Source organism: Alosa sapidissima, chromosome 2, assembly GCF_018492685.1.
Source record: "Alosa sapidissima isolate fAloSap1 chromosome 2, fAloSap1.pri, whole genome shotgun sequence".
Classification (NCBI taxonomy): Eukaryota; Metazoa; Chordata; class Actinopteri; order Clupeiformes; family Clupeidae; genus Alosa; species Alosa sapidissima.
The window spans coordinates 42,390,573-42,418,072 of NC_055958.1; the positions used below are offsets into that span (position 1 = coordinate 42,390,573).

General features: G+C 42.7%; 1 protein-coding gene and 1 long non-coding RNA gene across 4 annotated transcripts in view; one reads left to right on the forward strand and one right to left on the reverse strand.

Annotated features, from left to right (window-relative positions):
• Window positions 1-18,960, reverse strand: part of zmp:0000000936 (interleukin-1 receptor type 1) — a 24,293-nt gene extending 5,333 nt beyond the window's left edge. Inside the window, exons 1-7 of one of the 3 annotated variants that reach the window (XM_042066667.1) lie at window positions 17,555-18,960; window positions 14,214-14,415; window positions 11,542-11,610; window positions 11,134-11,398; window positions 10,115-10,307; window positions 8,578-8,746; window positions 2,255-2,317 (exon numbers count right to left, since the gene is read on the reverse strand). In XM_042066667.1, coding sequence (XP_041922601.1) covers window positions 2,255-2,317; window positions 8,578-8,746; window positions 10,115-10,307; window positions 11,134-11,398; window positions 11,542-11,610; window positions 14,214-14,223 — 769 coding nt within the window. In that variant the 5' untranslated portion in view covers window positions 14,224-14,415; window positions 17,555-18,960. Of the gene's footprint in view, window positions 1-2,254; window positions 2,318-8,577; window positions 8,747-10,114; window positions 10,308-11,133; window positions 11,399-11,541; window positions 11,611-14,213; window positions 14,416-17,554 lie in introns of those variants that run through there. The other 2 variants (XM_042066678.1, XM_042066688.1) reach the window with 2 other exon arrangements.
• LOC121686442 lies at window positions 16,416-27,333 on the forward strand. Its single transcript, XR_006023956.1, has 3 exons — window positions 16,416-16,426; window positions 22,112-22,117; window positions 27,262-27,333. It is a non-coding gene; the product is annotated as an uncharacterized LOC121686442 (long non-coding RNA).
• Window positions 27,334-27,500: the final 167 nt, after the last annotated feature.

Sequence of the window (27,500 nt, forward strand, 5' to 3'; positions counted from 1 at the left end):
CACACCAAAAGGCAAGTCATGTTTTTCAGATACATGATCTCCTAGACTGATATAAAAATCTCTGCCAGTAATGTAGGTTTGAAACCAGTTTAGAGCATTATCAGAGAGACCCACCCACTTCGCAAGGCGGTGAATTAGGATGCTATGAGCAATGGTGTCAAATGCCGCACTCAAATCCAGAAGAATAAGGATTGAGAATAAGGATTGAGACACTACCACCGCCCTACACTACTACTGCATGCTAGCCCAGCTCCTTAACCACTACACTACTACTGCACACTAGCCCAGCTCCTTAACCACTACACTACTACTGCACACTAGCCCAGCTCCTTAACCACTACACTACCACCTACTACTGCACACTAGCCCAGCTCCTTAACCACTACACTACTGCATGCTAGCCCAGCTCCTTAACCACTACACTACTACTGCATGCTAGCCCAGCTCCTTAACCACTACACTACTGCATGCTAGCCCAGCTCCTTAACCACTACACTACTACTGCATGCTAGCCCAGCTCCTTAACCACTACACTACTGCATGCTAGCCCAGCTCCTTAACCACTACACTACTACTACTGCATGATAGCCCAGCTCCTTAACCACTACACTACTACTGCACACTAGCCCAGCTCCTTATCCACTACACTACTACTGCATGCTAGCCCAGCTCCTTAACCACTACACTACTACTACACGCTAGCCCAGCTCCTTAACCACTACACTACACTACTATTGCATGCTAGCCCAGCTCCTTAACCACTACACTACTACTGCATGCTAGCCCAGCTCCTTATCCACTACGCTACTACTGCATGCTAGCCCAGCTCCTTAACCACTACACTACTACTGCACACTAGCCCAGCTCCTTAACCACTACACTACCACCACCCTACAGGCTACTACACGCTAGCCCAGCTCCTTAACCACTACACTACACTACTACTGCATGCTAGCCCAGCTCCTTAACCACTACACTACTACTGCATGCTAGCCCAGCTCCTTAACCACTATACTACTGCACGCTAGCCCAGCTCCTTAACCACTACACTACTACTACACGCTAGCCCAGCTCCTTAACCACTACACTACTACTACTACTACACGCTAGCCCAGCTCCTTAACCACTACACTACACTACTACTACACGCTAGCCCAGCTCCTTAACCACTACACTACTACTACACGCTAGCCCAGCTCCTTAACCACTACACTACTACTGCACACTAGCCCAGCTCCTTAACCACTACACTACTATTGCATGCTAGCCCAGCTCCTTAACCACTACACTACTACTACACGCTAGCCCAGCTCCTTAACCACTACACTACTACTACACGCTAGCCCAGCTCCTTAACCACTACACTACTATTGCATGCTAGCCCAGCTCCTTAACCACTACACTACTGCACACTAGCCCAGCTCCTTAACCACTACACTACTACTACACACTAGCCCAGCTCCTTTACCACTACACTACACTACTACTACACGCTAGCCCAGCTCCTTAACCACTACACTACCACCTACTAATGCACACTAGCCCAGCTCCTTAACCACTACACTACTACTGTATGCTAGCCCAGCTCCTTAACACACACACACTCCACACACACACACACATTGAGCACTGAGTAAATATGCAATGGAAAACAAACTATCCAGTAAACTAAAACAAACTTACCTAGGTCACATACATACACACACTTACCTAGGGCACACACACTCACACAGTTACCTAGGTCAGGGGTTCCCAAACTTTTCCACGACAAGGCCCCCAAAATACCACTAGGTTCTGGCCAAGGACCCCCTTGATGTGTTATTAAACCCATCGACAATACTACGGCAAATGTAAAAATACATTACGCTAATCCTAATAATTATTTTAGCCACAAGCACTTCACAATGGAGCATACAGTGTGTAAAAATTGCATTTGGGGCTTTCTGCTATATGGAGAGCTATCACTCTACTATTATTCCCAGTCATTATCATGGAAAATATAATGTTCAGATATGCGACACATCATTATAATGGCATTGTAGAACAACCCTCATAGTAATAGGTATATTTTACATTTTTCAAATGTATTTGTTGCTTTTATTTTTCCTTCCAACTTGCTGAGGCCCCCCTGGCACCCCCTCGCGGCCCCCACTTTGAAAACCACTGACCTAGGTCACTTACACACACAAACACACATATTACACACACACACACTTACCTACAGTAGGGCACACACACACACACACACACATACCCAGGGGAACTTTGTTGATCTCTCCATCCGGCAAGAGGATTTCTGGCTGGTAAGTGACTTTCACTGTATGAATGACACACACATACACACACACACACACACACACAGAGTCTTAATGTCTTAATGGTCTCTGCCTTATGTATGTACTGTATGTATGTGTGTGTGTGTGTGTGTGTGCGCGCGCGTATGTGTGTGAGTGTGTGTGTGTACAGTTAAGAACAAAAATATTCATACCCTTGGCAAATATTGATTTAATGTTGATTTTCTCTTGACTGACTGTTCTGACTGAAAATGACACTGCCACACTGCAGTGTCATTTGTAAGACAAGGTTGTAAGACAATGTGGTAGAAACATGGAACCCAAAAAAGAAGTGTTTCATCTTAATTCAAAGTAAACGGTAGCACGTACGCAAACAAGGGGCCACATTAAGACTCTGGAGGAAAAGATCAGGCAGTGTGCCGAGAGACCTGCCCCAATAGGTATCATTGGACCATTAAACCATACAATGATCCAAAACTTGCAGCCAAACAAGGCAAGAAATAGTTAACACAATTATTCATACCCTTTTTAAATAACCAGTGGAAACATCTTTATTTGCATCCACAGCTCTCCAAATGGTTCTTATAATACCAGCCAAGCCTCTCCATGTCTCCACAGTGACTGTAGACCGCATCTTTTTAGTAGCAATCCGGGCAGGAACGATTATTTGCCATCACTCTGGCCTTGTGCTCACTGTTTAGACCAGGGGTGGGCAAACTTTTTGGCTCAAGGGCCACATTGGCTTTTGAAAATTGGCCGGCGGGCCGCACAACAACCCCCCCCAACGGCACACGCATAAAAAAATACATTTTTTATAGCCTAATTTAGTATGAAAAGTATTTATTTTAAAATATTAATTGCTTAAAAATACTGCTAATTTTATGCTGTTTAACAAATGTATAAATTGTGCACTGTCGCTTTAAGACAGTCGCTTTAATTCACGTTTATTTCTCAATGATCTTCTGCCTGCTCCGCTATGGCTAGTGCTGTACCTACGGCTGGGCCCTCTCACAGTTTTTAAATGGTCAGTAGTGGGAACTACTGTTGCCTTCATGATTTCCTTTTAAAACTTTCTTATAAGAAGGAGATATCAATTATCAACAATCCAGCTGGAACCTGCGGCTCTCTCCCTCTCGTGAGCAAACGCGTTCCCAATTAAATGGATTGCATAATGTTCACGTTAGATCTGCTGCAAAGGAGATAACTAACAGTTAACTTAGTTTAACATGATGTTATCTCTATTTAACATGATGTTTTGACATTGACATTGTAAACGTTATCTAAGGAGAGTGAAAAGCAGTTTGCAGTAAAGCTAACCAACGTCGTCTCTATCGCAGGAAAAAAATAGCGAGCAGCCTGATAACTAAATGAAATGCTCGGCGGGCCGGATGAAAGTGCTTGGCGGGCCGGATCCGGCCCGCGGGCCGCAGTTTGCCCACCCCTGGTTTAGACGGATTGAGGTCTGGACACTCTCAACATGGGCCACTCTAAAATGTTAATTAATCACGGTTAACCATTTCTTGCCTTGTTTGGCTGTATGTTTTGGATCATTGTGTGGTTTAATGGTCCAATGCCGCCTATTGGGGCAGGTCTCTCGACAGACTGCCTGATCACTTTACACTGTTTAGCTTTACACTGATTAGCTGCCTTAGGTTTTAGTTTACACTGTTTATCTTTACACTGATTAGCTGCCTTGAGTTTTACTTTACACTGTTTAGCTTTACACTGATTAGCTTTATACTGATTATCTTTAAACTGATTAGCTGCCTTAGGTTTTACTTTACACTGTTTAGCTTTACACTGATTAGCTTTACACTGTTTAGCAGTGCTTAATTTGTAAAGTGGGAGGTGCCGGAGCGCAAAGGCGGGGTGGATCCAAGGGGGCAGGCGAATTCCCGGAAGTAGAAGAATCAATGGAGGCTGGAGGGACCACTTCTCTGCTAACCCCCATAGAAGCCCATTCATTCTAGGATTTTTTTGAAATGCCATAACTTCATATAGCATATATCCTGTGCCGATATTGTAGCTTCTGTGTTATCTACATAAACAATAAAAGGCAAAACAAGACTCGACTACCTCGTAAGTAACATTAGGTTCCCGTAAAAAGAATGTTTAGGATGTCCGGTTGAAGGGAAGCTAACGCACCGACGGGAGATAACCGCATTGTTTGGATAAGAAGCGTAGTCCAGCCAGCACGGAAACTCGCGAACAAAGCTATGTAGCCTACAATAGCATTGTATGTTAACTCATTGAATGCCAAGCTGTTTTCAGGAGCTTTGTCCTAGAGTGCCAGCAATCTAGACCATTGTTGATGATTTTTGTACAGCCACAGCATATTCTGTGTTATAGCTATGAACACGTAGAATAGCTCGATTAAAAGGTGAGACTTTAAGCTCTCGGTGGGTGCAAACTGTGTATTTCTACACGCCTCTGTTCCTGAGAAATCCCAAGCTAAACAGTGGCTAGTTTTCATCAAAATCGCTGTTTTTTTCTAGAATTGGAGATATAACGTCTTTCATGAAATATGAAGTGTTGCCTGTTACTTACTTGTGTAAACATTCCGGGAAGTGATCAGCGAGACCTGGCGAGACTGCTACCTAGTGATAGACCCACGAAAATGGCCTGGTTTTGACCTGACGTGCATGCGTCACTGATTCGACCCAAAGCGGCAACGGAGTTATGATAAAATGTCCAGATTGTGCGTTTTCATGAGTTTCACGATCGTCATATATTTCATTTCCATTCATCACAGAGTTCCCAAAATCACATATAAGGTGTATTAGAGTGTCTAGTTTCGTAATTAAAAAAAAAGCTAAAAACGTAATATTACGTTTTTGGCACTCAACGCATGGGAAGGAAAAAACGTAATATTACGTTTTTGGCACTCAATGAGTTAAGGTAAAGAGGCAAGTAAACGGTAGTTTTACCGTTAGGTAGTCTAACGATAATCATTTCAGAGGTTTTCGATGGATTGACCGTAGGTCAGAAAAGTGGAAAGAAGATTAGCTTAAGGCTATAACTTTTTTTTGTTTTACCATGACTGTTTTTGAAGATGATCATGTGTGGTAGTTTCAACATTAACACGACTTGATATCGCTTGTGAGGATGATATTAATAATAATACATAAATAAATGTTTAACGTTGATGACTTTGAAGGCGAAGGAAGTGTGAGAAGAATTTCTGTAGGCTATCTATCATATGAGTTACAAGATTCAGTTCGATGGCTAACGTCACAAAGTTAAGTGCGAGTCTGCGCAGTACTGGGGGGATCAACTGAAAAATCGTTCAATTTGACGCGGTGCCCTCCCATTGAAAACGACGGAGTCTGTTAGTCCATTTCTTTTACTGTCTATGGGTGGATCCGGCGACTCAAAACGGGGATTTGAGGTTACGGACCAACAACAGAAAACCCTGCGTATAGCTCTGACTAAAAAAAACTAAACAACGCGGTGTATACACCAGAGCAATGTTTATTAACTTCATAACTTGCAACAATACTTGCGACCTCCGGCCTCCACTACCCTGCTTCTTTCTCTACACCTATGTCCTTTAGAAATCCGTGACCTCACGTAAGGAAAGGGGTTGAACCAGGCAAGCGGCGGGCTATGGCAAGCCGTTCAAGACAAAACGTCTGTCAAAATAACGCCTCCACGTGTAGATTTTTTACTTCTTCAGGAGTAAAAAATAGACGTCTGAGCGTCAGACGTCAGTCTCACTGCTCGGGGTTAGTGTGTGCTTCGCCTCACTGTGTGTTCACTGTGTGCTGTGTGTGTTTCACTAATTCACAGATTTGGATAAATGCAGAGACCAAATTTCCCTCACGGGATCAAAAGAGTGAATATATACTTATACAGAAAGGTTCCATAAACATTTAAATGAGATCAGCCATTCAGACACCTGAGGGGTAGGCTATTCCAAGTAGGCTACGTGGTTACGGGTGCAGAGAGACCTGTAACGCCTCCCTGAGGGGAGTGGGGTGAACAGTCTGTGGTTGGGGTGAGAACAGTCTTTGATGATGCTGCGCGCCTTACGCAAACATCGCTTGCCCTGGATGGCCTCGATGGAGGGGAGTGAGGAACCGGTGATGCGTTGGGCAGTCTTCACACCCCCTGCAGTGCTTTCCGGTCATGGGCAGAGCAGTTGCCATACCAAAAAGGTGATGAAGGTGGAGCTCATAAATCAAATATTCAGTCACAGTCTACCAGATGCCCTGCAGTAATGCAATGTAGAGCTGCACCTTCCTCAGTTCCAGGGGTGTGAGGAGACCGTTCAGCTCATTCGTGGTAGTCCTTGAGCAAGGCAGTTGTTCTGGGGAGATATAAAATAAATAAATGAATAAAAAGGGATTTGAGATGTATCTTATTTTTGTTAGAGTGAATTACATGTGAATAATACAGTGTTGGGCAAGCTACTTGGGAATTGTAGTGAGCAAAACTATCAGTATCTTGAATTTCCCCTTGAGTATCAATAAAGTATCTATCTATCTATCTATCTCTATCTATCTAGTTACTCTGCCATGAATAAAACTTCACTACACAAAACTACCACCCCAGTCAAATGTAGCAAGCTTAGTAACACAAACACAGCAGTAGGCTAGTTCACTACATAGGAAGCTACTCTAAATTGTGCTAATTTCACATGACAAAAGTGTAGCTTGTTTGGCAAAGCTACTTCATATAAAGAAGTTAAGCTATTGAAAAGTTACTTTATTCAGGAAATAGTGAAGCTACCACCAACACACTTATTACTAGCTAAGCTACAAGTAGCAACTGCCCGATAATAGGCTACAGTCTGTGCCACTTGTGTAAAATTCGCCGGCCAATGTTATATTAGTAATATTTCATTCATTACTACAATAGCATTCTTGTGTCAGTTGTAATGTAAGTCAGTGTTATGGAATATGACTCATCAAGTCTCAGTTCATAGCCGGGTGAACACCTGAACACCTAGCAAGTAGCCTAGCTAGCTGGCTACGATTTACATACAATAACAAAGATCCTTGCTCCTTTTCAACTCTCTGGTAATATTGCATTCACAAAATACAACCAATAGTACGATAATGTTAAATCTTACTTGTGAAAAGTAATCCCCCGAGCCCTGTTTGCGATGGTCCGCCGATTTGAGCAGGAATATGCTGTACATTTCTCTGGCATCTTGTTTCTTCTGCTGCAACTATAGCGGCTGCATTTCCTGTTTCCAGCAGCCAATGCTGTGTCTACTCTGGCACAAAGGCTCTGGCATTGCAGCAAATCACCCAGACGTCATTTTTTTTACTTCTGACGTCAGACGCAAAGTTTTTGCGTGTGGCACACGTAAAAATTTGACGTCTGACGCTCAGACGTCTATTTTTTACTCCTGAAGAAGTAAAAAATCTACACGTGGAAGCGTTATTTTGACAGACGTTTTGTCTTGAACGGCTTGCCATAACGACAAGGCAAATGGGGAGGAGATGGTAGAGGTGGTATTCCCTGAAAGCCCTGATGACATTCCGCGTGCTATCGATGCAAAACTGCTGGCAGAGCGTCTCAACTTCTCTCTCCCCGAACAGCGCGTCACCCTCCTGTGGCCAATATTGTGGATAAAGCACTTTCAAATCCTCGATTAGCTTGTTGTATCCTGCTTGGTCTTTCCCCCTATTTCTAAAGACTAATAAGAAAGATATCAACATTGAACACTACACAAACAGTAATTTATTTATTTTTCATTTAGGCGATTTATTTTTCATATTGATGTAAGAGTTGACGGATCCAATAAAAAAGGTTCCGGATCCAACGTCGGAGGTGCCGGAACATGTTCCGGCTCAAATTAAGCCCTGCTGTTTAGCTTTACACTGATTAGCTGCCTTAGGTTTTACTTTACACTGTTTATCTTTACACTGATTATCTTTACACTGATTAGCTTTATACTGTTTAGCTTTACACTGATTAGCTTTATACTGATTAGCTTTACACTGATTAGCTTTATACTGTTTAGCTTCATACTGATTAGCTTTACACTGATTAGCTGCCTTAGGTTTTCATTTACACTGTTTAGCTTTACACTGTTTAGCTTTACACTGATTAGCTTTATACTGATTAGCTGCCTTATAGCCAAAGACAACAGGCTCCAGCAACTTCTTCCTGAATCTTCAAGTGAAAGCTAAGCTAAGTGAAGCTAAGCTCTGCATTCTCCCATTCCTAGGATCACCCCTGTGTGTGTGTGTGTGTGTGTATGTGTGTGCATGTGCCTGTGTGTGTGTGTGTGTGCATGTGTGTGTGTGCATGTGTGTGTGTGCGCGCTCACCAAGGACAGTGGTCTCGATGGTCTCACTCATAAGACCCTGGAGTCCAGCCAGCTGGAAGCTCAGGACGCAGGTGTAGTTATCTGCGTCGTCAGGGGCAACGCTGTCCACAACGAGGTCTCCTTCACCCATCACCAGGAACTTCCCATTAATCGGCAAAACCTCACAGCTCTGAGACACACACACACACATGCACACGCACGCACACACATGCACACACACACGCACACACACACACACACATGCACACACACGAACACACACAGACACACACATGCACACACAGACAAACATGTGCATACACACACACATGTGTGCACACACACACGCACACATATATATACACACACATGCACACATATATACACACACATGCACACACACAATACACTTTAAGAGAATGCATGCATCTGCTGTTGAAAAACCACAACACACTGACAAAGGTCTCTGACTAGGATGTGTGTCTGTGTGTGCATGTGAGTGCACGTGTGTGTGTCTGTGTATGCATGTGAGCCAAACTTAGAGGGCTAATATTAAAACATGATCTAGAAAAACTCATTCATGCATTCATCTCCAGTAGGGTTGACTACTGCAATGGGTTTTTCACAGGCCTTCCTAAAAAGACCTTAAAACAGCTTCAGATGATACAAAATGCAGCAGCTAGGGTTCTCACAAAAACTAAAAGAATTGACCACATTACTCCAATACTTAAGTCCCTGCATTGGCTTCCAGTAAGTCACAGAATTGACTTTAAAGCACTTCTGCTTGTTTATAAATAACTAAATGAAACGGGACCAAATTACCTAGCAGACATGCTTCATCAGTACACACCCTCCAGACCTCTCAGGTCTCAGGAGAAATACTTGTTAGTAAAACCTGCTGTTATAAATAAACATGGTGAAGCAGCGTTTAGCTGCTATGCGGCTCAGCTCTGGAACCAACTTTCAGATGAGATACAAAGTTGCCCCAACTGTAGCCAGTTTCAAATCTAGACTTAAGACCAAACTGTTCTCAGATGCTTTCTGCTAACTGATCACTTATTTGTTACGTTTCTAAATCTGGGAAAGTCTTTCAGCTAAACTTGTAATAGTTTCTATGTTGTTTTTTTATGTGTTAATGATTACTTTTTAAACACTTTTAAATGATTGTCCTTTTATGCTTTTATGTTCTATCACCTTGTGTGTTTTATTATTATTATTATTATTTCATTATTATTTACTTTTTAAACTGTTCTTTGACTATTGCCCTTCTATGCTTTTATCAGCTATTCCTGTTATCAGCTATTGCTGTTGTTTATGTAAAGCACATTGAATGATCTCTGTGTATGAAATGCGCTATATAAATAAACTTGACTTGACTTGACTAGGATAGCAGGCCACCCGTTTGGTAGCAGCAGACTGACCCCTGACTAGGACAGCAGTAGCAGATGCGTGTGTGTGTTTACTCTGTGTGTGTGTGTGTATTTACTCTGTGTGTGTGTGTGTTTACTCTGTGTGTGTGTGTGTTTACTCTGTGTGTGTGTGTGTGTGTGTGTCTCACCCTGTACCAGTGGATGGTGTAGGTGTCCAGGTAGGGCAGATACTCCCGTAGAGGGCAGGAGAGGAAGCTGCTGGTCAGCGCTGGGAGGAACTGGATGCTCCTCTCCCTGTGGACACACCCCCTATCAGGCCCCGCCCCTGGTTCCGCCTCCACCATCAGCACATAGGCCTGTTTAAAACAGCCCTCAGCAGTCCTACACACACACACACACACACAAGCACAAGTTTGAAAACAGGGCCCGTTTTCAATACACTACATCCAATTAACACAACACTACTAAGGGATAATGTATGAGTGAGACAGGTGAGTGTAGCATATTAATATGTAAAGTTGACAGGTGAGTGTAGCATATTAATATGTAAAGTTGACAGGTGAGTGTAGCATATTAATATGTAAAGTTACGACAGGTGAGTGGATATTAATATGTAAAGTTACGACAGGTGAGTGCAGCATATTAATATGTAAAATTGAGACAGGTGAGTGTAGCATATTAATATGTAAAGTTGACAGGTGAGTGTAGCATATTAATATGTAAAGTTAAGATAGGTGAGTGTAGCATATTAATATGTAAAGTTAAGACAGGTGAGTGTAGCATATTAATATGTAAAGTTGACAGGTGAGTGGATATTAATATGTAAAGTTGACAGGTGAGTGTAGCATTAATATGTAAAGTTGACAGGTGAGTGTAGCATATTAATATGTAAAGTTGACAGGTGAGTGGATATTAATATGTAAAGTTGACAGGTGAGTGTAGCATTAATATGTAAAGTTGACAGGTGAGTGTAGCATATTAATATGTAAAGTTGACAGGTGAGTGTAGCATATTAATATGTAAAGTTGACAGGTGAGTGGATATTAATATGTAAAGTTGACAGGTGAGTGTAGCATTAATATGTAAAGTTGACAGGTGAGTGTAGCATATTAATATGTAAAGTTGAGACAGGTGGGTCTGTTATGTAAAGTTAAGTGGCAAACAAAACACACACACACACACACACACACACTGTAGTAGTTATTACCTGACAACACACATGAATTCCCCTTTATCCTCTGCAGTGATGTTGAGAAGCCACAGCGTTGTCCCCTGAATAATGGTATGTTCCATATGTGCCCTCTGCTCCTGGCCTGTAGGCAGGTGGTACCATGTTGTGTTGTAGGGGTGTGTGGACACATTGAAGACACGGGGATCTACTAGAGAGCAGTTAAACATGGCTGCCTCCCCAGACCGTCTGAACACGCGCTCGAACGGCACGCCATAGTCCTTACACTCGTCATCCTGAGGGACTACACACACACACACACACACACACACACACATACACACACACACACATGCTTAAAATACACACTATAGTCCTTACACCCTTCACACCCTGTGTATGACTGTGTGTGTGTGTGTGTGTGGTCATGATTAAAAACACACTTACTGTCAGCTGCTGTGGAAACCCAGGTGAGAAGAACATCAGCACACCAGCACAACCACAAAGGAGACATAGCTGAGATGGAGAGAGAGAGGTGGATGGAGAGAGAAAGGGAGAGAGAGAGGGATGGAGAGAGAGAGGTGGAGAGAAAAAGATACAGAGAAGGAAAGAGAGAGGGAGGGATGAAGAGAGAGAGGTGGATAGAGAAGAGAGAGAGGGATGGAGAGAGAAAGAGAGAGAGATGGACAGAGGGATGGAGAGAGTAAGAGGAATGGAGGAGAGAGAGATAGATACAGAGAAGGAGAGAGAGAGGGATAGAGAGAGAGAGATAGATACAGAGAAGGAGAGAGAGGGGGGGAGAAGTGGACAGAGAGATGGATAAGAGGAGGGTGAGAACACTTGCTTTTTTATGCAGATTGATGAGAAAAATAGATAATTGAATACATTTTAAAGGACCATTCCAGTGCAAAATGAACCTAGAGGTTGGACATGGTACATACACACACACACATGCACACACACACACTCACAGACACTCTCTCTCACACACACACACACGAACACACACACTCATTCTCACATTCCACATCTATCCACCAACTATTATGTAGTTGTGTGTGCGTGTGTGTCTGTGTGTGTGTGTGTGATTTGAGCTTGTTCAGACACAGCAGGCTGGTACACAGTACACACCTCTCTCCCCCTCCCTCTCCCTCTTTCTGTGTGTGTGTGTGTGTGTGAGCAATAGAGAAAGTTGGACTATTAGTGTGTCTAATTTTAAACTAAACTGTTGGAAATTGACATCACCAACATGAGGAGGAGTCACGGCCGGATATGGGAACCCCCCCCCCAAACACACGCGTACACACACACACACACACACACAAACACAAACAATCACCCCATAAGGCAAACAAGTCCATACGTGCACACACACACACACACATACATACACAAACAATCACCCCATAAGGCAAACAAGTCCATACGTGCACACACACACACACAAATCATTTCATAAGGCAAACAAGTCCATACGTGCACACACACACACACACACAAATCATGTCATAAGGCAAACAAGTTCACACACGCACACACACACACACACACTTAATAAGGTGAAAGATGTGCTTCTGTTTGGACACACTTTAAGGAATGTATTGGGCACATCTGCATATGCATATACTGTATACATACACAATGACGCACACACACACACACACATACAGACATACACACACACACACACACATATACGCACATGCATATACAGTATACATACACAATGACGCACACACACACACACACACACAAGCACACACATACATACACACACACTCTCTCTCTCGCACACACACAATCTCTCTTTTTTCTCTCTCTCCTCCCTCTCTCTCTCTCACACACACACACACACACACACATGTGCACACACACACACACACATGTGCACACACACACACACACATGTGCACACACACACACACACAAGGACACACACACACACACAAGCACACACATACATACACACACAATCTCTCTCGCTCTCGCACACACACAATCTCTTATTCTCTCTCTTTCTCTCTCTCACACACACACACACGCGCACATACACACACACACAAACATACACACACATACACGCACACACATACACACACAAACAAACACACACGTCACGCACATACACACACACACACAAACCACTTGCTCTGTTTCCCTCGCTCTCACTCATTCTTCATCTTTGTAACCTTTGGGTTGAGTTCCCACAGTCAGTTTATAGCTTCTGGGTCTCAGTCACACACACACACACACACACACACACACACACACATAGTAATAATAATAATACAGTTTTTCTTGATTGTTTTGATCTCAGTCACACACACACACACACACATACACATACACAGTAATAATAATACTACAGTTGTTCTCGATTGCTTTGATCTGCTTAAAGAAACTGAGATCCACTTGGTCTTCACACACACACACACAGCAGACGTCATCTTTTGCAAATGCATTCACACGTTTCTCACACCCTTTGGTAAAACAGTTACTGTTTTTTTCAACTGCTTACACGCTACATTTTCGCTTGCAAACACCATAACCTCACACCAAATCTGCAAACCCGGACACTAATTACAAACACCAAATCTGCAAACCCGGACACTAATTACAAACACCATAACCTCACACCAAATCTGCAAACACGGACCACTAATTACAAACACCATAACCTCACACCAAATCTGCAAACACGGACACTAATTACAAACACCATAACCTCACACCAAATCTGCAAACACGGACACTAATTACAAACACCATAACCTCACACCAAATCTGCAAACCCGGACACTAATTACAAACACCATAACCTCACACCAAATCTGCAAACCCGGACACTAATTACAAACACCATAACCTCACACCAAATCTGCAAACCCGGACACTAATTACAAACACCATAACCTCACACCAAATCTGCAAACCCGGACACTAATTACAAACACCATAACCTCCCATTTTGCTTACTCTACAGAAATGACCCAATATGAGTAAAAACAACCCAACAAAATGACCCAACTACCTCAACCCAGAGTTTGGGTTGAACAAATAACCCCGCATGTTTTTAGAGCGTGACTATGTTTTCGCTCCTCTTTGGCAAAGAGTCTGACCTGGCTTCATTGGCAAACATCTTCTTCCTGGTGGGTGGACACTTGTTTGAAGTTTAAAATCATTGGAGTGATCAGTTTGGATGGGATGATGGTGTTGAATGCTGAACTGAAGTCAATGAACAGCATTCTCACACAGGTGTTGCTGTTGTCCAGGTGGGACAGGGCAGAGTGAAGTGCCGTAGAGATGGCATCCTCTGTGCTCCTGTTCTGACGGTAGGTGAATTGGAAGGGGTTCAGTGAGGGTGTAAGCAGGTCTTGAGGTGGGCCAGGACCAGCCTCTTAAAGTTATTATATAGTTATTCATCTAGTTATTGATTCACAGGACATTCAATCATTTTACTAACACAACGGTTATGAAGAAATATGGGTAACACTTTATGGTAAAGGTACATGCATTATCATGAATTCATGCATGAATTAATTCATGATTTATGCATATCTTATGAATCTTCAGGAATTGACATGAGTTCATATACTCTCATTCATGATGACCTCACGTATGAACACCACATCAACTAAAGCATTAGGTGTGATGGGTACATTTATGATTTCTTAAGCATGATCATCATGATTTCCTAGGGTTATTATGATTTCATGCGTTCGTCATGTTTGTGGCCCCTCAACTAAAGTAGTGAATAATGACACGTGTTTAGAGAACTGCCAACTTGTGTTCAAATCAGAATTTGAGCAGTGATGACCACATTTTTGGCAGAAAAATAAATAGTCGTGATCATGCTTAATAAATCATAATTCATAATGATGTGCCCACCGTACTTAATGCTTTGCAAAATGCACCATTGAGATCTATATGTTCTGTACCTTACCACAGGTTACTCTATACAACCACAGGTGGCACTGTGGTAACTATATAAAACATATTGATGTCAATGGGGCATTTTGCCCATGTCCAGGGTGGAAAATAAAAAAGAAAGATTTGCATAAGACAAGTCAAATTGGTGTTTTCAAAAAGAAGGGATCATGGAGAATAAAGAAAAACATATTTAAAAAATCTTTTCCCACAAGGTGTTTGGGTGCTCTGAAAATGAGAACCAAAATGATTTTTCAGACTTGTGAGGTCTGCTGTTTAGACCCTGAAGGGATTTATTTTTTGTTCATTGCTTTTTGTGAGAGTGTTTCTACTTATCTCAATAAGGAAAATAAATTAAGGGTCTATGTTGAGTACAAATATGTCTTCTGAAGGCCTAAACAGAACCCAGCCAAAACTCCAATAAAATTTTGATCAACTTTGAGGGACGGCTATGACCATGCAGGATCATCCAGACCAAACATGACGATTTTGCTACATACTATTCCTATTTATGTTCCAGCATTCAAAATTTGAGCCTCCTACATGGTTTAGTTCTTGCTCTATGGGCTTATGAACTTTGACAAAAAAAAGACGCTGAACAAAATCGACACCCCCTCCCCCCGTAAAACTGGCTGTATCTTGTAAAGTATTGATCTTACATAAAATACATTTTACAGTGTGTCTCCTGGGTAACATAGGTACACCTGGTGATTTTTTCAGAATTTTTTGAGACCTAAGTGTGTGGGCCCTGGTGGAATTGACGTGGAATGACCCCGTTCTAGTCAGTAAAAATTAGACTGTAAAATGAAGGGGAGAGAAGAAAATGTGCTGCTTAGATCATTGATTGGAACATTTACTTTTAAAAAATGGCCTGATGGTGTTGATAAAAATAAAGTGTTGATTAAAATAAAGTCCTCTGCAATGTCTGCAGCAAGGAATTTGCATATCACCGGAGTTCGTCAACTCTAAAGTCGCACATCAATGCAAAGAAATTGTGTTGACATTGAGAGGAGTGTTAATTTATTTTCATTGTGTCCCCTAGGTTATATCTGTGGCCTGAAATGCCTTGTATGTGAAAAAAAAACTTCTTCCCGAAGCACTTTTGAATTTATTTCCTCAGCATATTAGGTCATATCATAGATTAGTATGGCCATTATTTGAACAGTGAAAATAATAATAAAAGAATTTTTGAACTTTATTTCACTTATGCTGATTATTCAATGATTCATTTGAATTTAAATATTTAAAATACTTTCACAGCAAAAATTATATATGCGATTAATTTAGATTAATTAATCACAGAGTATGTAATTAATTTGATTAATTTTTTTAATCGATTGACAGCCATAATATATACACACACAGTATATAAGAGCTGTTAGCGCTGCAACCTGGTGGTGGGCTGGTGGAACAACTGTGTATGTAAAGTTACTTTGCATGCACCATGGTTTTCCATGGTATAGATAGATAGATAGGTAGATAGATAGATAGATAGATAGGTAGATAGATATATAGATAGGTAGATAGATAGATACTTTTTTGATCCCCAGGGGGAAATTCAAGAAATGCACACACACACACATACACACACACATGCACACACACACATACATGCAGTTTCCCACTCAACACTGGAATTTTAACACCAGACTCAGAATAAAGTCCCTGTGATGGCAGCCCTGTGTGAACGTCCCTTTCTGCATCCCCGACACCCGTCAGTCACACACACACACACACATACACACTCGTTTCACACACACACACACACACACACACACACACACACAGACGTACACACTCGTTTCACGCACGCACACACACACAGACAGGCACACGCACACACACGCACACATGCACACACACACATATACATGCACACAAACACAAACACACCCACGCACACATACACACACACACACACACACTTCCTTCTATCTTCCAACTCCTTTTCCCTCCTTGTACTTTTCCTCTTACTCACACACACACACACACTCACACACACACACTCACACACACACACACACACACACACACACACACACACTCACACACACACACTCACACACACACACACACACACACACACACACACACACTCACACACTCACACACACTCACACACTCACACACACACTCACACACTCACACACACACACACACACACACACAGATGCAGAAAACACAAAACGCGCCATCATAACCACACACACACACACACACACACTCACTCACTCACACACACACACACACACACACACACACTCTCTCTCTCTCTCTCTCACACACACACACACACACACATACAGAGATGCAGAAAACACACAGAGATGCAGAAAACACAAAACGTGCCATCATAACCACACACACACACACACACACTCACACACACACACACACACACACACACACACACACACTCACACACACACACACACACACACACACACACACACAGATGCAGAAAACACAAAACGTGTTATCACGAGAGTCATATGTTATCCCGACCCAACGGAACAACTGACACACACCATACCTGCGATACGGGGAACAGCGCGGGACTCCACTCGCAAAACACGACAAGGACACGTGATATCAAATCACGAAGCTTCTGTTGGCGAGATAGTACGCTCCCGGCTCCGCTGACACAGTGGTCCCGCTAGGAAGACCGATGTCTGGTGCTCCGCTGGGAAGACCAATCTCTGGTGCTCCGCTAGGAAGACCGATCTTTGGTGCTCCGCCGGGAAGATCTCTGGTGCTCCGCTGGGAAGACGGATCTCTGGTGCTCCGCTGTCTGTCAGTGGTGAGCCAACTGGAATGTCGCAACTTCCTCTGGTTCCTCAACTCCACACTCGCGCTGTTGAGCAACACGGGGCGGTGACTGGACGCCTTGTCCAGCAGCACACCCACACTCACACACACACACACACACACACAGGGAGGGAGAGAGAGAGAGAGAGCACTTACAGCACATCACCACACACACGCGCACACACACACATACAGAGGGAGAGAGAGAGAGAGCACATGCAGAAAACACAAAACGTGTCATCATCACAACACACACACACACACACACACACACACACTCAGAGTGAGACAGAGAGAGAGAACACATGCAGAAAACACAAAACGTGTCATCATCACCACACACACACACACACACAGAGAGAGAGAGAGAGATTTTGTATTTGATGAGACATAACAATTGTTAAGAAATTCAGATGCAAATTGTGGTGTTCATTATTGTATTGTACTTTGAAAACACAGAAATAGGCTACTTTCCCCCACGCGGTGTCGCCTGCCCTACACATGTCACCTGTATGCGTCTGTTCTACAGGCGTGTTGGGAGATCGCGCACACTGGGCTGAGTGCCGGTGGCTTGTTTAAGACACGTGGCGAGTGCGAGGTTGTGTTCATTCAATATGCCCACGCGCTGATTCAGTGTAGAATGTGTTGCAGAGGCCGGAGGTGATCCACAAACACGGATGCAATAGACGTCGGCGCCAGGAAGTGAACCGCCTAGAGGCACCATGTAGCCTACTGCCCGCGTCTAATCCTCTCTCAAGGCAAGGCTAGCAGCGCGCGCTGCCCGCGTCTGGTCCTCTCACAGACCGGAGAACGAGATCATTCTTCCAGTGAAGAGTCACACACAGTAGAGTGGAGGTTTCTGATATGATGCCATGCTGCTTTGGAAACGTAACTTTAAGAATACAAATACTCACCCACTACAAAACAAATCCCTTCATTTCACCCCTTGTATAGGCTAGGCCTTACTTTGGACCTTAAATCCCTTCATTTCACCCCTTGTATACAGTAGGCCTTACTTTAAATCCCTAATAATGAAGTCGTTTTTCAGTAGAAAAGGGCATAGATTAACATTGATTAAGGAGAAAAGCTCTTTTTGATTTCCCCTTAATCAAGGAATCCCTTAATTAACACATTCAAATAAAATTAACAATTAAATTGTCATTCACAATGGCATATTTAAGCAGCAAAAAGGCCAACATATAAAATGTTGAAAATTAAAGTTTGGACTATTTCATGGAAAATATATGTTATTTTTTTTTATATATATACTTCCTATATAGTGAAATGCTTATGTAGCCTATCTGTCCAGTTGTGCACATGTAGAGACCATATTATAATAACCCACACAGACAATACTCAGATAAACCACATACAGCAAATAGATAAATAATAGCCACCACACATACAGTAAATAGATAAATAATACCCACCACACATAGAACTGGACAGACGTGTGTGCACTGGCTGATTAGCACAACTTTTATGCATTTCTACTGCAGTCATATTCACTGTGTTCACTGAGAAGGAATCAGTTCACATGGTTAGGCACTTGTAGGCGTAATCACATCTCAACCATGTTAAAGAAGCCCTATGCAACAATTTTAGCAAAAATGACCATAATTATGCAGGTTGAAAGTTGTTCTGATGATTCTACAACACTTTTTGGGTCGTAGGTGGGTGCTTCGTATCCCCCTAGTGCTTCTCCGTGGAAAAACGGAATATGCAACTTTCTGGTTGCGGTCCGAACACATCGGGTTGTAACTCAGCGGAAGTATCCAATCGCGCCACGAAAATGTAGTCAGATTGTAGTTTCTAAGAAGACTGCAAAACGGACTCCGACTTGGCTTTGTTGCTGTTGAAATTGTAAGTAGCCTACCCTTGGGTGAACTTCGTTTTTGTAATGTGATTTGATAGTCTCTTGAACAATGTGTTTGCTCGACCGTTTTATTGTGAGCCCTGTATGTGTTTAGCTTGGTTTCTTGATGGCTAGCTCGCTAGCTAGTAGGGGTTTAGCGCAGCAGTCACTTGCTACCGAAGCTGCAGGGGGAGCTGTGTCATGAAAAATGCAAGCCCAAATCCGGCGAAAACCCAGAAACAGCGAAGGAATAACCAGACCTGCATAGGGCTTCTTTAAGAGGCTAAAAGCACGTTTAAAGCCTGCTCTGTTTCAGCCGTGTGGATGCGAACTCGAGCAGGAGCATAACTCGTGTAGGCAACACCGTTTCTCTCGCTAGTTACAGCACTCCGTGACCACAAGCAGCAGAGCTACAGTAGGTGTTGAAATCGTCCGCAGTTCCCCTTTCATTCACCCAGCGCCATCTTAATGCCCCTCCCCAGCACACCACAGCTCTTAATGCCCCTCCCCAGCACACCACAGCTCAAGGTTTAAGGTTTATTTAGACATGGACAGTGCACATTAATGAACATAAAAATGTAAATGTGCCAGAATTAGCCAAAATGGCTATTTTGCATCTGTTGTCCATGGGCCGATGTTAACAGGCCAGATGTGCCTACAAGAAACTCTACACACATCATTGCAGACCTAAAAGATAAAACAACACTTTACACATAAGATGTACTATAAAAAATACAAACAAGTGAAAATAAGCTTAACCCACCATAATAAAATGAGGGAAAGAATAGAAGAAAAGACAAGAAGAGAGGACATGGGGCAGGGATGGTAAGACAATAGAGCACAATGACAATGACAGACACACATCCAGAGGAGCTTACTGCAGACATGGGGCAGGGATGGTAAGACAATAGAGCACAATGACAATGACAGACACACATCCAGAGGAGCTTACTGCAGACATGGGGCAGGGATGGTAAGACAATAGAGCACAATGACAATGACAGACACACATCCAGAGGAGCTTACTGCAGACAGTGGATGACCACAGCCTCCTCAGGAAGTAAAGCCGACTCTGCCCTTTCCGATACAGCGCATCTGTGTTGGCTGACCAGTCCAGTTTATTGTCCATGTAGATAGATAGATAGATACTTTATTGATCCCAGGGGAAATTCAAGGTCTCAGTAGCATACAGGCAACACACACACATTCACTAACAGCAGAAAAAAGTAATTAAAAGTATATAATAATAAAAAAACACAACTAAGCAATAATGACAGTAGAAGATAAAGAATATACTAAATATACTAATATACAAATTATACTAAATAACACTTAATCTAAATCAATTCTAAAAACAGTAACTACATAGTGGGTGATTAATCAATCAAGAGGCGCTTGCAATGACTGAGGCAGGGACTGAGCCCGTGATTCTCTGTGCATAGTAAGGTAAGGTGCTCTGTGTGTGTGAGTGTCATGGTGATGGTACAAATGAGTAAGTGCAACAGTGCAGGAATAAAGTATATATTTCTATATATATAACTATATATATCTATTATAAAGCATTAAGTATTAAGTATAGGTATAAGTGTGGCCACAATCCGGCTGTGGGATGGAGGGAGGGGTTATGCATATGTGCTAATATAGCATGCAAACAGTGAGGCAGTAAGACAGTGGTAAAAAGTGTCTAGTGGACAGACAGTATCCAAACATGGAGGGGGTGAAGAGGCAGACAGACTATGCGGAGAAGTCTATCTCTCCTCTTCCCTTAAGTGAAGCATTGAACAGTTCAATGGCCCTGGGGACAAATGACTTCCTCAGTCTGTCAGTTGTGCAAGGCAGTGAGCGAAGTCTCCAGCTGATCAGGCTCTTCTGCTTTACAATAGTGCTGTGGAGTGGATGACACTCATTGTCCAAGATGTTGATCAGTTTGTTCAGGGTCCTTTTGTCAGATATTGAAGTGATGCACTCCAGTTCAGCTCCCACTACAGAGCCAGCTTTCCTTACCAGCCTGTCAATTCGCCCCACATCCTTCTTCCTTGTGCTTCCACCCCAGCATACCACTGCATAGAAGAGGACGCTGGCAACAACAGACTGGTAGAACATCCTGAGGAGCTTACTGCACACATTGAAGGACTGCAGCCTCCTCAGGAAGTACAGCCTGCTCTGCCCTTTCTTGTAGAGTGCATCAGTGTTGGCTGACCAGTCCAGTTTATTGTCCAGGTGGAGACCCAGATACTTGTAGGTGCTAACCACCTCCACATTGACCCCATCAATGTGGACTGGTAGCAGAGTGGGCTTAGACCTGCGGAAATCCACCACCATCTCCTTGGTCTTTGAAGTGTTAAGTTGAAGATGATTGAGTTTGCACCATTGCACAAAGTCCTCCACCAGGCTCCTATTTTTGTAAATGTAAAATCAGGTTTCTAGGCCCTGGTTTCTTGGTCTCTGCATTTATCCCATCCGTGAACACACAGAGCACACAGTGAACACACAGTGAGGTGAAGCACACACACTAACCCGGAGCAGTGAGCTGCCTGCTACAGCAGCGCTCTGGGAGCAGTAAGGGGTTAGATGCCTTGCTCAAGCAACCCAGCGACCTGTCTTCGCCCATATACGACGCTTAATCCCGCATTGGTCAGGTTTTTTATCTTTTGCATGGATTTGAATGAGTTTGATGGCGAGCCTCCCATGAACCTGTGAAGAATTGCATGCGAAGAAAGAAGACTCTTTGAACATTGATCTGTAGAATAAGTAACCTTTGAACTTTGAACTGTAGAATAAGAAATCTTTGAACTGTAGAATTAGAACCTTTGAACTGTAGATTTACTCTTTAATATGTACATTTGGAATGTATCTTTTTACCATTTTGTTTATTATTATATTATTATAATACTTTTTTTTATTTTTGCTTTAATTATTTATTTTCATAGTTTAATTACATACATCTTTTATATTAAAAGGAAGTGGTTTACTGCCCTTCCAAAGATAAACTACTGTGTTGAGTGTTCTATCTGGTAATATTGTTTGGTACACCTGGCTCTGTAGGCGTTCCTAGAAATTCTGATCCTGCTGGTCCAGGTGAGTATTTATAATTATTCTTTAACCTTACATACCCTTCCTCTATTTGTCAGCCCTTTTGTGCAAAGGAGGGCTACAGTATGTTGTGGAAATACATTTTAAAACATCAGTATTGTGTATGTTGGAAATACATTTTAGAACATCAGTATTGTGTAGAACATCAGTATTGTGTATGTTGGAAATACATTTTAGAACATCAGTATTGTGTAGAACATTAGTATTGTGTATGTTGGAAATACATTTTAGAACATCAGTATTGTGTATGTTATGGAAATACATTTTAAGGTTGTTTTTGCCCATCCCTGCGCTCTCTCTCTCTCTCTCTGTCATTCTCACTCTCACGTACACACACAAACACACACACACACACACACACACACACACACACACAGCGAGAGAGGGAAGGTGCCAGAGGTCCTAGGGTCTGTGGCCAGTGATTCTCTCTCTCACGTACACACACACACACACACACATGTACACACACACACACACATGTACACACACACACGTACACACACACACACACACACACACACACACACACACACACACAGGGCGAGAGAGAGGAGGAGTCCCAGGGTCAGTGATGGGAGAGGGGATATGAAAGTACGGGGTCTCAGATTAGTGGTGCGGTAGTGTAAGTTTCACTTCTGTCTAAAACACACGCACACACACACACACACACACCGATTCAGCCGACTCAGCAGAGTGCGTTGGCCTCATGTGAGTCCTTCTCCCACATCCTAAAATGAGAGAGAGTCTGTGTGTGTGTGTGTGTGTGTGTGTGTCTGTGTGTGTGTGTGTGTTTGTGTGTGTGTGTCTGTGTGTGTGTGTGTGTGTGTGTGTCTGTGAACTGGTGCCCTGCGTTTAAAGGCCTTCTCACCATGATTGCATCATAAACACACAACAGCACAAGAACAGCGCAAAGCTTCTGTACAAAGTACAACACACACAAATAAGACTGTCCAAACTGACTGGTTTTCAAATCTGAATAACAACGTGAATTCTCTAAGAAGTGTCCCTAGAGAATCCTCCAACAGCCCAGACATTGGAGTTGTCAGTGAACTTTCTTTTTTCTTTTTTTTTTTTTGCAACACTACGACATGCACATGAATACTACATACGACAAACAGATGTACATTACATAAACACATACTGTAACTTAACAAGACATCACATTGACTTGGCTTCCACAAACATAACATAACATTAATAACAGAGAGGCTAAGGATGATTTGCGTCCAGGATGATTAGAGATATGATTATCAGGGATGAAATTGATGACCGGAATGAAAAGAAGGGGGGGGGGGGGTGCGGATGGTAGCTTTGAGAGTGTGAATGAGGTGGTGTTGGGATGGGGGTGGGGATGGGGGGTGAGGGGTAGTGAGTATGTGAGGATGTATGTGTGTGTGTGTGTGTGCATATGTATAAGGCTGGCTTGCTGTTGGGCCAGGAGGAGAGAAGCTGGAACATAGAGAGGGAGGGTTTCAGAGGAGAGGAGTTGTAATTATTCTATTAAAGATAAGTATAATAATAGGAATAACTGATTGCCTGGTTGATTGCCTGACTGATTGCCAACCTGGGCACCCATTAATGGCCACAGTTCCACCCAGCCCCCACAGTTATACTCAGTGAACTTTCTAAAAACATTCTGATTCTGGAAGTAGGTTGGTGCCTTGATGCATAGATGGACCTGTGTCTTTCTGAGAAAGTGTTAAAATACCAGCCACTAACAAATGCTTTAGCAGTGTTGAAATAGCAGCCATTAACAAATGGTTTAGCAGTGTGTGGTTACAGCAAATAGCCAACTACTGTTTGGAAAAGGCGTGCATGTGTGGAGAAGGCGATGTCCCCTCGGTCCTTAACACACAGCCTATTTATTGATTGATTTATTTATTCATGTGGTTGTTGTGATTATTGGCACAATGTTTGTATTGTTACAGTAAGTGTAACATAACAGGCTCTTTGTGAATATTTGATGCTGTGTTATTTTAATCAGTATTGGTCATTCCAAATAAACAAAATCTAATGTGTGTGTATGTATGTATGTATGTATGTTGTGTACAAATATTTTAACATACTTTTACATTATTCTAATACTTTTATGTTAGTATGTGTAGTGTATATATGTGTAGTGTATGGGTAGTGTATATATGTGTAGTGTATATATGTGTAGTGTATGTGTAGTGTATGTATGTATGTGTAGTGTATGTATGTATGTGTAGTGTATATATGTGTAGTGTATGTATGTGTAGTGTATGTTTAGTGTATGTATGTGTAGTGTATATATGTGTAGTGTATGTGTATGTATGTGTAGTGTATGTGTAGTGTATGTATGTGTATGTATGTATGTGTAGTGTATGTGTAGTGTATGTATGTGTAGTGTATGTGTAGTGTATGTATGTGTAGTGTATATATGTGTAATGTATGTGTAGTGTATATATGTGTAGTGTATGTGTATGTATGTGTAGTGTATGTATGTGTAGTGTATGTGTAGTGTATGTGTAGTGTATGTATGTGTAGTGTATGTGTAGTGTATGTATGTGTAGTGTATGTATGTGTAGTGTATATATGTGTAATGTATGTGTAGTGTATGTGTAGTGTATGTATGTGTAGTGTATATATGTGTAGTGTATGTGTATGTATGTGTAGTGTATGTGTAGTGTATGTATGTGTAGTGTATGTGTATGTATGTGTAGTGTATGTGTAGTGTATGTATGTGTAGTGTATATATGTGTAATGTATGTGTAGTGTATGTGTAGTGTATGTATGTGTATTGTATGTATGTGTAGTGTATGTATATGTAGTGTATATATGTGTAGTGTATTGAAGAGGTTCATTAGGCCTACTGTTATACTATTTACACTGTTTGTCTGTAAAGGCCAATAAGCACCCCCAATATTATGGCACCCCCAAAAAAACGTTCCACTCCACCCCATTGTTGACATAGGCTCAGTAACATACAACCTTTCGAAAGCCCTAGTTGAGATCATAAAACCTCTCCTGGGCCGAACAAAGCAACTGTAAAAACTCAAAGCAACTGGCACAGGAACTAAGCACAATGAAAGTAGAGGCAGACGAGATACTCATATCCCACGATGTAGTCTCTCTGTTCACAAAAACTCCAGTGGACATCACGATAAGCACAGTGCAGAACCGTCTACAAGCAGACTCAACACTCCGCCAACGAACAAACTTAAAAGTTGAAGACATAGTCCAGTTGCTAACGTTTGTAGCAAAGTCCACATACTTCCTTTTGAGAGGGATCATATACAGACAAAAGGAGGGTTTGCCCTGGGGGACCATATACAGACAAAAGGAGGGTTTTGCCCTGGGGGACCATATACAGACAAAAGGAGGGTTTTGCCCTGGGGGACCATATACAGACAAAAGGAGGGTTTTGCCCTGGGGGACCATCTACAGACAAAAGGAGGGTTTTGCCATGGGGGACCATATACAGACAAAAGGAGGGTTTTGCCCTGGGGGACCATCTACAGACAAAAGGAGGGGTTTTGCCCTGGGGGACCATCTACAGACAAAAGGAGGGTTTTGCCCTGGGGGACCATATACAGACAAAAGGAGGGTTTTGCCCTGGGGGACCATCTACAGACAAAAGGAGGGGTTTGCCATGGGGGACCATATACAGACAAAAGGAGGGTTTTGCCCTGGGGGACCATCTACAGACAAAAGGAGGGGTTTTGCCCTGGGGGACCATCTACAGACAAAAGGAGGGTTTTGCCCTGGGGGACCATCTACAGACAAAAGGAGGGAACAAACCTAAAAGTTGAAGACATAGTCCAGTTGCTAACGTTTGTAGCAAAGTCCACGTACTTCTCTCTCCCCTCTCAGCCATCATGAGTGGATTCTTCCTGGAGGACCTGGAAGCCAAAGCCATCGCCACCGCTCCCAAAGAATGCAGGTTGACCCTCTGGAGACGCTATGTGGACGACATCTTGGAGAAGATCAAGACCGGCCACACACGAAGACTCACAGACCATCTAAACACCATAGACGAAACTGGAAACATAAAATTCACCCATGAGGAGGAAGAACATAGATCCAACGCCTTCCTGGACATGAAAATACATCACATTGAGGATGGTAGCATCAAGATAAAAATATACAGAAAACCCACACACACAGACCAGTATTTACTATGGGCATCAGAGCACCCCACAGCACACAAGCTATCAGTGGTCCGCACCCTATATGACCGTACCAAGGTCATCACTGACAACCATGACAGAGAGGAGGAGGAGAACCATATAAAACAGGCACTCAAAGCCTGCAACTACCCAAACTGGGCCATCAACAAAGGCAAGAGAGAGGTCCAGAGAAATAACAAGGAGGAGAAAAAGAAAAAAGGTTCTAGGTTTGAGAACCTAGGCATGGTCACCCTCCCATACATCAGGGGGTCACAGAACGCGTACAGCGAGCGATGAGGAAACACCACATCATCACACCAGTGAAGCCACACATCAAGCTTTGCCCAATCCTAGTACACCCTAAGGATCAGATTCCCCCTGAGAAAAAGTGTGATGTGATATACGAGATCCCTTGCCTAACATGCAATAAAACGTATATAGGAGAGACAGGCCGGCAATTCAGCACACGAAAAAAGGAACACCAGAAAGAATGTGAAAAGGAAACATCTGGAACGCTCACCCGTGCAACAAGAATGAAAGCAACACAAGAAAATCTGAAATCTGCCATTTCAGACCACTGTAAGAGGGAAAAG